Source organism: Sinocyclocheilus rhinocerous, unplaced genomic scaffold (assembly GCF_001515625.1).
Source record: "Sinocyclocheilus rhinocerous isolate Xijiao unplaced genomic scaffold, SAMN03320098_v1.1 scaffold1300, whole genome shotgun sequence".
NCBI classification, from domain to species: Eukaryota; Metazoa; Chordata; class Actinopteri; order Cypriniformes; family Cyprinidae; genus Sinocyclocheilus; species Sinocyclocheilus rhinocerous.
Window position 1 is genome coordinate 813,902 of NW_015666578.1, and position 11,049 is coordinate 824,950.

The window sequence follows — 11,049 nt, forward strand, 5'->3', positions numbered from 1 at the left end:
GTAAACTATTTATTTTTCTTAAAAAAATTTTATTATACTTTTAAAGACTTTAAGTTCAGAGATCATAAGATTGATTGTAATTATTTGGAACAGTGAATAAAATCAATATTAATAAATGTATTTTTAATATCTATATTTACAATAAGGGAACATATGTATTTATTTATTTATTTCCTTCCTTCCTTACTTATTTATTTATCCGTTATTACTATTGAATCAGTAATTAATATTCATCGTGATTTCGCAACTCTGGCGCCCAGAGAAAGTCTGTTACATTTACGAAAGGCACCTCCTAGTTGAAAAGTCTCTGTTTGCAGATGACGGAGCTCTGTGGAAGAGAGGTAGGAATATTCAATATGTGGTTAAAAGTATGCAGAATGCAATTAATGAAGTGGAAAAATGGACAGATAAATGGGGATTTCATTTATCAGTGTCGAAACCGCAGGTAATTTGTTTTTCAAAAAAGAGAGAAGGTCCTATAATATTAGATTAAAGCTATACGGTAAACCTTTAGAACAAGTGAATGTGATAATGTGGTGATGCGATTAACCATCTTAGTTATTGGGGATGAAATGGTATGTTCCACGGGTATAAAAGGAGATGAGACTGACATCTAACTAAACGCGTCATTCAGGGTCTCGAAAGTGATGTGATTTCTTGGTGCGCCATGTTTATGTCCAGGAGGTAAGAGCTACTGGTGGCAGTTGCATTATGAACATTCTATGTCAAAAAGGGTAATTTGAGACTTGTTTAATTTACAGGGTGGCTGAGGAGTAACACAGACGTGTTGAGCGAATGTTTATCTTTGTGAGACTTTAAAGGTGGGGTAAGCGATTTCTGGTAGCCAATGTTGACATTTGAAATCACCAAAACAAACATGCCCCTACCCCAAAAGGGTCTTGCCCCTATTTTGAAAGCTCCGCCCCGCACATACGTACGCAACCCAGGCAATGATTAGTTCTGTGAAACAAAGCAAAACCAATGTTAAACTGTGTCTACACCGGACGCGAGTGGCGGCGCGACAAAATACTATGGAACTCATTATAATCAGTGATGCTGTCTACACCATAGATATATACATATACATATCTATGGTCTACACTGGATGCGGCACGGCACGACACGACAAATTCCCAACAGAAAACGTCTCCGGTTACTGTCGTAACCTGAGAGACGGGAACGAGACATGGCGTTAACGCCTTGGGGACTCCCTTCCTTCCTAACCTACCTGAAATCTTATTGCACAACGCCAGTGAAGTTGCAACTCTCACTGGCCAATGCCAGCCAAGACGGCAAATAGCCCCCGCCACTATATAATGCACCGTATTGGCGGCATAAGCTCAGAATCTTCCGAATGAACCAACAGTACAGCAGACCTGAGCAGTGAACACAGCGGCCTATGCCATGTCTCGTTCCCGTCTCTCAGGGAACCGAGGTTACGACAGTAACCGGAGACGTTCCCTCTCGAGAACGGTCTCTCGACATGGCGTTAACGCCTTGGGGACTGTATAGAACAACGCCGTGGAAGCAGCGAAGTAAAAAGGCTCGGGCTTGGCGGAGCTAGCATGAACAGTTCTTGCAAGACACTCAAAATAATCCCCAACCAATCAAATACGACCCTGCGACATGCCTTGAGGGGATTGGATGTAGATTCCCGCCTAGGGATCCAATCAGGTTACTCAAAACCCATGACCGATGGCAGGTCTCTTATTGAGAGAAAGATGCAGCGCCGTCGCCATACAAAGCTAAGACATTATAGTCATGTCAAACGCATACAAGTATGTAATATAACAGTGCAACAAAGCATGTGAGCTGCAAGGCCGGGCACAATACTAATACACATAGAGAATGGCCACATCCGGGGCGCCACAGTCTGAACATGACAATGGTCCCGCCCCCGATCCCCCTACACGACCTAGTCGAAACCACCAGCACAGTCAAACGGCTAGTGGTTGCAGGTAGAACCATGGGTCGTACTCACCGACAGGACCTGTGATGCTAATGACCACACGTCCAAATTGTAGAATCTGGCAAAGGTATTCTGCGAAGACCATCCAGCCACCATACAAATATCTTTGATAGAAACGCCCTTAGTCCACGCCCACAAGGAGGCAACCGCCCTCGTTGAATGGGCTCTGACACCAATAGGACATTCCATTCCCCGGCTGGAATATGCCAAGGCAATAGCGTCGACCACCCAATGTGATAGCCGTTGTTTGGAGACAGGCTGCCCTTTGGCGCTGCCTCCATAGCATACAAACAGCTGCTCAGATTGCTGAAACTGAGCCGTGCGGTCGATGTAAACTCGCAAAGCCCTCACCGGACACAACACCTGATTCGGGGAGGCATCCAATGAAGTCTCCGACTCTGCAGTGAAAGCAGAAAGAGCCATCACTTGAGTTCTGAACGGTGTCGAGAGCGATTTAGGCACGTAGCCCAATCTTGGCTTGAGCGTGACGTTACAATCACCTGGTCCAAACTGCATGCAGTCCACATTCACAGAGAGCGCATGCAAATCCCCCACAACATAAACCTTAAGAGTGGAGGGCATACTGCCGCCGTCCATTCGTTGTTGCAAAAAATTCAGAATGTCAGACACGGGGCAATTTCCCGGGTCCCGACCATTCGATTCACGCCATCTCTCAAACACTGCCCATTTACAAGCGTACAGGCATCTCGTAGAAGGGGCTCACGCCTTCGTAATCGTGTCCATCACGCGGCGAGACAACGAGCCCGGGTTTACCGGTTCCCACACACCATCCACACCTGAAGTTTCCACCATTCTGGGTTGGGGTGCCATATCGAGCCGTCCGCCTGAGACATGAGATCCCGTCTCAGCGGGATCGGCCACGGGGGAGCTGTTAGTATTTCCAGCAGATCGGGAAACCAGGGCCTGTTTGGCCAATACGGAGCAACTAATAACACTGATGCCTTCTCCTCTCTGATTATGTGTAGCACTTGTGACAAAATCTTCAGCGGGGGGAACGCATACAGACGGGCATTCGGCCACGGCATCGTGAGTGCGTCCCCGCCTAGGGGAGAGCGTGACAGAGAGAAGAACAGATGGCAATGCGTGTTCTCCTCTGTCGCGAACAAGTCTACCTCCGCTTTCCCGAACCGTTCCCAGATCAGCCTCACTGTCCCAGGGTTCAGTCTCCATTCTCCGTGAGGAATCCCGTCCCTCAATAGCATATCCGCGCTGCTGTTCAGGCAGCCCGGAACAAGATGAGAGACATTGTCTCTCATCTTGTTTTCTTTTCCCTTCAGAATTGGGGTGCTTGTGGTACTTGGTGTACCTGTGGGTCCCCAGCCAATTTCCGGGGTGGTGTAGTCTATTCATTGCCATAATTGGCGTTGTGTTAAGCTTTTGATAGCAGAATGCCACAATAAGATATTTGGGGGCATGGTTTGATTCAAAACTGACATTTGCAATTCATATACAAAAAATAATTAATAAATGCAAAAAAGTTTTAAATATATTAAGATGTTTAGCAGGGGTAGATTGGCAGCAGGTGTCACTCATTGGAAATAATGAATTTTGCATTAATTAGGTCAACTATAGATTATGGATGTATAGCATATGGCTCAGCGTCGAAAGGTTCGCTGCAGAAAGTAGAAATGATACAGTCACAAGCATTACGAATATGTTGTGGAGCGATTAGATCTTCTCCTATTCCTGCCTTACAGGTAGAAATGAGAGAGCTGCCACTTGAGGAAATATGTGACACAATTAAACACAAAAAATAAAGTTTACAGCAACTATTTTGTGTGCTTGTTTTTAATCGCATACATGCACTCTTAGAAATATTGAATTAGTTCCTGACGCTTTGCAACTGCAGCCACAGATATGACCATGTTTCGGATAGGCGACCTTGGAGGCACCATACCACGCACCATACCATCTTCAACTGCACCACTGTCCAAACGTCTGCCAACTGAGCTGCTCCGAAGGATGAAACTATTATGAGTTCCACCTGGCCAGCGGGCCACTACATTAAAATGTTAGTTCACCCAAAAATGAAAATTAGCCCATAAATTACTTACCCTCAAGTCATCCTAGGTGTATATGACTTTCTTCTTTCAGACGAATCCAGTCGGAGTTATATAAAAAATTGTCTTTGATCTTTCAAGCTGTTTCATGGCACTCAGCGGGTGTTGCATGCTTCAGTCCAAAACAAGTTAAATAAAAAGCGCTCAACCATAAAAAAGTGTCTCACACGGCTCTGGGGGGTAAACAAAGGCCTTCTGTAGCGAATCGATGCGTTTTTAAATATCCATATTCAAAACTTAATAATCACGTTAATCTAGCTTGCGCTCACTGTTGTACACGGAAGCAGTTCTGGGCGGATGACGTATGGAGGTCGGCTCATTTAGCATCACAAATTAGTTGCACATTCATGGAAAGATAAGAAGATAAGAAGTTTTTCCTATTCAGAAATGCAAATGCATCATTTGATGGCGCCTTGATGCACGTGTGCAGTCAATTGCCCCGATGACGTTTGGCAGGTTTGCAATTGCAAAGAATCTCTGCTTCACTTCCAACTGATGGACTAGGTTATAGGGGAATTTTATATATTGAGGCAGTAGCCGTATTAGGCCATCAAGAACATCTGGGATGATGCGACTCATGGATGACTGAGATATCCCTGACCTGTCTGCAATCTCCCGCTGGAATGTTCCTGTTGCCAAAAAACCAAGCACGGACAGCACCTGCAAGTGTGCAGGAAGGCTGTGGGATCTTCTTGTTTCCCTTCTGAGTTTGGCCTCCAATATACTGCATAAATACAAAAGAAGTGGTCTGGATAGTCTGAAACGACTAATCAACCAGTCATCATTCTCTGCAAGTAAGTCTGCACAGTCTCTAAAAATACGTCTTTTATGCAGCGCTCTGTCTGCCAAATCTAGCAATAGCGCTATATCAGCCATAGGAAATGTTTACTGTTATGCCTGATTCTGGCCATTTTATAGAAAACCATTTCCATAATAATTATCAGTCTAATTGGTACGTCCCTAACAGAAGTAATTAATTATTTGATTAGGCTAAAGTGTTAAGTTTGCAGATTCTATTAGCATACTGGTGTTCATAATAATAGTAAAAACAAAAACACAAACATACTGTATATAATTACTGTATATTTTATTAAAATGCTGCGTGATACATACGTGATTATGTAAGGTAAATAGTTTATTAAAATGTAGCGCCATCAATGAGCAAAACATTTGGATGTTTTGCACACCATTTATGCGGGGCTGGGAGCAGGTGTAAATGTTTTGTGTACCAACTAAAACATTTGGAAAATACGAACACTTTCATGAGTCCGAAAATTTACGTCAGAACAGCTTTACGAACGATTTACACAAAAATTAGTTCTGCTCGTGTTTCATGAATGAGGTCCATTGAGATATAATCCATGCTGCATACTCCGATACAGTAGGTGGCGGTATGCACCTGATAAGTCATGGTTGCAATCCGCCATAAAACTAATAAGAAGAAGAAGAAACGCGCCTCCTCAGGGACATAATGAAACTCATCCAATTAAAAAAGTATTGGGAAACTGTTAGGAATATGAGTCAGACAAGTTTAGAAGTTTTGGAAGGATAGCAGAAGAAGAAGCCCAGTCATGTGGAATAAGAAATAAGCCCTACAGTAGTAGTGTCACCAATTTCACCCTGGTTATTCCCTTTACCATTAGTAGACTTCAATTTGCAAGAAATGATTAATGACAAAAATAAAGTAATAGCAAAAGATGTTATGGTTAAACTGTATCTAGAACAGAATTACAACTCGGCAATCTCAATTTTCACTGATGGTTGCAAAGATCACGAGACAGGACGAGCATCAGCAGCTGTATTTGTCCCAACTTATCAAATCAAGATTGGTAAAAGAGTTTCTGATCAAGTAGGAGTTTACACTACAGAGATGGTAGCAATATTATTAGCTATCAGGTGGATGGAGGATACTCGGCCAATGAATGCGGTGATATGTTCAGATTCATTCTCTGCATTATCAAGCCTTATCAGTGGAAGATCTTCAAGACAAGACATTTTCTGTGAAATTATTTTATGTATGTATAGAGTGAATAAGATTCGTGTGGGTTCCAGCACACGTGGGAGTGGATGGAAATGAGGTTGTGGACCATTTAGCAAAACAGGCGCTGAAATTATCACATATAGAAGTTGATATTCCACTAAGCAAAGAAGAAGTTAAGGCTAAAATTAGAACAGCAATTAAAATGAGATGGTAAGAAGTTTGGAATAAGGACGAGAGAGGAAGACATCTTTATCATATTCAAAATCAAGTTGGGGTTGAAAGAGTTAATTTTGGTAGTAGAAGAGAAGATACAATTATTACCAGACTTCGCATTGGCCATACTGCTTTAAATTCTTCTCTATATAAAATGAATAAGCATGAGTCTGGGAACTGTAGTCACATAAGAAGAAGAAGAAACGCTCCGGCTTGCAGTCTGAGCTCGAGCAGCACGTGTAGATGAGCGGCGAGCGCAAGTGTGATGTGCACTCGTTTATTTTCTCTTTACAACAGCTGCTTTTGTGCTGTAGAGATCGTTCAACATCTGTCACATCGGGCCGGTCGAGCATTTTACACTAAATATCCAAATATCTCATCAGATCACCCGGTAAGTTGAGCTTTGTTGCGGGAAGCGTGCTCGCGAAGGATGTGGAAACTAGAGACACCACAGCACTCTCCACAATAACGTTACTAAGTTATATAGAAAGCGAAGCGAAGTTGTTTTTTATTAAACGATCATCTTTTGGTATCGTAGCCTCTATATAGAGGTGTAACAAACTTATGGTCCTATTTTTATCAGTTATACATCTTTTACCATGTTATTCAGTGTTACTACCACAGCTACTGCTCTTTTTTTTTAAGTGTGGTAGCTTGGTATAATTACGAACATTATCATCAAATAATAAATTAACAAAACCGCATGATCGAAAGCTTTCTGACGGTAATTGATACATTGTTCATATTTTATCTTTTTATAAGTAATGGCTGTAGTAAGTAACTAGAAACTATGGTAATGCTTAACACTTTTGCCAAGGATAGCATGATATTTTCCTCATGGAGACGATCAGCTGTAAAAAATGTGTGTAACTTTATTTCCTACGGTTTCAATGCATGAGTCACTGGTCAGTTTTATTTGCTCACTGCAGTGTGATTTGCTGTAAACCTCTGACTTTGAGATATTTGGTGATTAATGCAAGTGGTGAGGACAGTGTTCTCAAGTATTAATAGAGAAGAAGGAAACCCATAGATCATTGATTTGATATCCAGTCAAAGGCTTTCTCAGCACTTCAAGAAGTGTTTGCTCATGAGACAGAGTTTGGCTTGAGTGAGATTGCACTTGTTAAATGATGACGAAATCTGCTTCTTAACAAGAAACCATACAAATCAATGCTCCCTTAAATTGTGCAACCATGAACTGTCATATAAAATAAATCCTGTCTTTTCGTTTGTCCAGCCTGTGATTGGCAGAATGAAGTATATTCTGGTGACGGGCGGCGTGATCTCGGGCATCGGGAAAGGCATTATAGCCAGCAGCGTGGGAACCATCCTCAAGTCCTGCGGCCTGCGCGTCACAGCCATCAAGATCGACCCCTACATCAACATAGATGCAGGGACCTTCTCGCCGTACGAGCACGGTAACCCCACACCACTCCTCATAGATTAGATCCATCCACGTCTGATATCAATCATTACAGGTCAGTGTTAGTGTCGTGCAGATCAAATAAGATGATTACTCATTTTAAATCTACAAATCTTAAAGGGTTAGTTCACCCAAAAATGAAAATTAGGCTGTGTTTTACTCACCCCCGATGCATCCTAGGTGTATATGACTTTCTTCTTTCAGACGAATCCAGTCGGAGTTATATTAAAAATGGTCTTTGATCTTTCAAGCTGTTTAATGCCACTCAGCGGGTGTTGCAGTTGAACAGTCCACAAGTCGTCAAATAAAGCGCGCGCATTCATAATAAAACGTGCCTCGCACGGCTCCGGGGGATGAATAAAGGCCCCCTGTACCGAATCCATGAGTTTTTGTAAGAAAAATATCCATATTTCAAACGTAATAAACACTTTTCTCTCACTTCCGTTATCTGTCATACGCGGATCCGTTTGCTGACTGCAATGATAGAGCTTGGAAGAGCCAGGACAGTTTTTAATATAACTCCGACTGGATTCGTCTGAAAGAAGAAAGTCATATACACCTAGGATGCTTCGAGAGGAAGTAAAACACAAGCTAATTTTCATTTTTTTGGGTAAACTAACCCTTTAAGTGGACAACAAATGATTATAACTTGCCACAAAAGAAGCTGCTTGCTAAATGCAAGCATCACTATTATTATTTGAACAAACTAGGCAATTATCTGGTAAATATATACGCTTCCAGTCAAAAGTTTTTGAACAGTTAGATTTTAAATGTTTTTGAAAGAAGTCTCTTCTGCTCAAGCCTGCATTTATTTGATCCTAAATACAGCAAAAGCAGTAATATTGTGAAATACTTTTACTGTTTAAAAGGAGTTTTCTTTGTGAATATATGTTAAAATGTAATTTATTTCTGTGAACAAAGCTGTATTTTCAGCATCGTTACTGCAGTCTTCAGAGTCACATGATCTTCAGAAATCAGTCTAATATGCTGATTTGCTGCTCAAGAAACATTTATTGTTATTGTTGTTGTTGAAAACAGCGGAGTAGAATTTTTTTCCAGGTTTCTTTGATGAATAGAAAGTTCAGAAGAACAGCATTTATCTGAAAATAAAATTATTTTGTAACATTATAAATGTTTTTATCATCACTTTTGATCAATTTAAAGCATCCTTACTAAATAAAAGTATTAATTTCTATAATCCTATAAACCCCGCCCCCAAAAAAAGAAAAAAAAAAAATATATATAATGTGTATATAATATATGTATAAGGCTACACAAGCAGCAAATCAGCATAATTACACTGATTTCTGAAGATCATGTGACTCTGAAGACTGCAGTAATGATGCTGAAAATACAGCTTTGTTCACAGAAATAAATTACATTTTAATATATATTCAAATAGAAAGCAGTTATTTTAAATAGTAAAAATATTTCACAATATAACTGCTTTTGTTGTATTTTTGGATCAAATAAATGCAGGCTTGGTGAGCAGAAGAGACTTCTTTAAAAAAAACATTTAAAATCTTACTGTTCAAAAATGTCAATTTTAATTGTTTTAGAATAGATGTAATCCACATATAAATGAATAGGTCAAATTGCAGACAAAATCTGAAATCTGATTACATTAATTTCAATTGATAACAATTCTAGAAGTCTAGAGACCAGTATATCCTAGAGACTTTGGGGTGGACAACCAACCATGTAGACCTCCCTGAGAAAACACAGCAACATGCTAAACAGCCACTTGGAAAAAAACAAGCAACCACCTAGCAATCGCCCAACACACCCTAATAGCTTCGGAGCATGCTCAAACCCCTCAGAAGCGACCTCGTAGCTACAAAACAACTCCTTAGCATCACAACCACTCACTACTCGAGAACGTGTATAAATCTATCTTGAGATATAGAGTTTAAAACATCTTTGTTATTAAAACGGGTGATGGTCGTAGAGCTCTGTGGTCTTTATATGAATGTGTTGTATTTTGTGTAGGTGAGGTGTTTGTTTTGGATGATGGGGGAGAGGTGGATTTGGATCTGGGCAACTATGAGCGTTTTCTGGACATCAGGCTCACCAAAGACAACAACCTGACCACCGGAAAAATCTACCAGTCTGTTATCAACAAAGAGCGCAGGGGAGATTACCTGGGCAAAACCGTACAGGGTGAGACGGAGGTCTTATGTACTTTCACAAACTGTTATCATTTACATGTGTGGAGCGTCTCAAACTCCATCTCTGCCTGCATGTTGTTGTGAGTTTTGGATTTATTATAACGTTGATCTGGGAACGCAGCGTGCACCATTTTATCAGATTTGTAAGGTAAATCATTTCTAAACCTACACAAGCACAGGAGAAAACATCAATATCTTTCGAAACGTGCTACTGTTCATCGCGATTTCAAAATAAAAGCTCAAACCCGCACTCCCGAGTTACACGTTTCGATGTCCACATATGCAAGAAATTACAGTGGCTGTAGCATTTCTGTCGTAATATTAAAGATTAAGTGGACATTTGAATGAAATGTCGTTTAGTCAATATTAAACAAGGATTAGATCGCGCAGTAAAGTGTAAAAAACAATCGGCAGGTCGTCATGTGCAATGTACATTAGCTCTATTGTTTATAATACATTAAAGCAATAAGCCCCAAGAAGCCGTGGTTTACAGTGAATTTATAACAGCTAAGGGGTGTTGCTAAAACCCCTTTAGCTGTTATAAATTCACTGTAAACCACAGCTTCACGGGGCTTATATCTTTTATAAAACGGTTATTCCATATATGTAGCAAGGTTTCACAAAATAAAACAAAGCAAATAAAGTGTAATGATATTAATAAAAACAGTATTCTTCCACCAAACAATGTAGTTCCTCAGAAACAGTTGTGGTTCCAACAAAGTGGTTGCCGAGCAACACACAGAAGTAAACAAAGGTGTATGTTTGTAGAGTAATTTACAACAGCTTAGGGGCCATTCACATGTCGCGCCTAAAAACGCGTGGAAAACGCTAGGCGCGCCGCTTTCTGCTTTTTCCCAAAGCGTTCGGGCGCTTGCGCTCCGGAGGCGTCTGCCGTTGCTAAGCAACCTTGACCTGCGCTGTCCATGAAGACGCCGAAGTTTCAGCAAAGTGTAAATGGATCTGCAGCACTAAAAATCGCTTGCAGTAGCTCTACTACTAAATTTATTTAAAAAATGGCTATCCCTGTACAGCTATGATCAGCTGTTCCTTCATCTTGGCTGAGCTTTCAATGTTGTTACGGGAAAGGATGAAGCTGATTGGTTGGTTCTTGTCACATGACCCGCGGTGCGCTTGCGGCATTCTGAAAAGTTGAAATGTGTTTATCTCGATGCGGCGCGGTCACGCCTGGAAAAAATGAGCGCGTCGCACCGCGT

The 11,049-nt window shown here is 41.1% G+C and overlaps 1 protein-coding gene across 1 annotated transcript in view; it reads left to right on the plus strand.

Annotated features, from left to right (window-relative positions):
- Nucleotides 1–6,460: 6,460 nt before the first annotated feature.
- The window catches only part of LOC107732910 (CTP synthase 1-like), a 12,742-nt gene continuing 8,153 nt past the window's right edge, over nt 6,461–11,049 (plus strand). Inside the window, exons 1-3 of the mRNA XM_016544351.1 lie at nt 6,461–6,635; nt 7,482–7,662; nt 9,657–9,827. Coding sequence (XP_016399837.1) covers nt 6,510–6,635; nt 7,482–7,662; nt 9,657–9,827 — 478 coding nt within the window. The 5' untranslated portion in view covers nt 6,461–6,509. The remainder of the gene's footprint in view (nt 6,636–7,481; nt 7,663–9,656; nt 9,828–11,049) is intronic.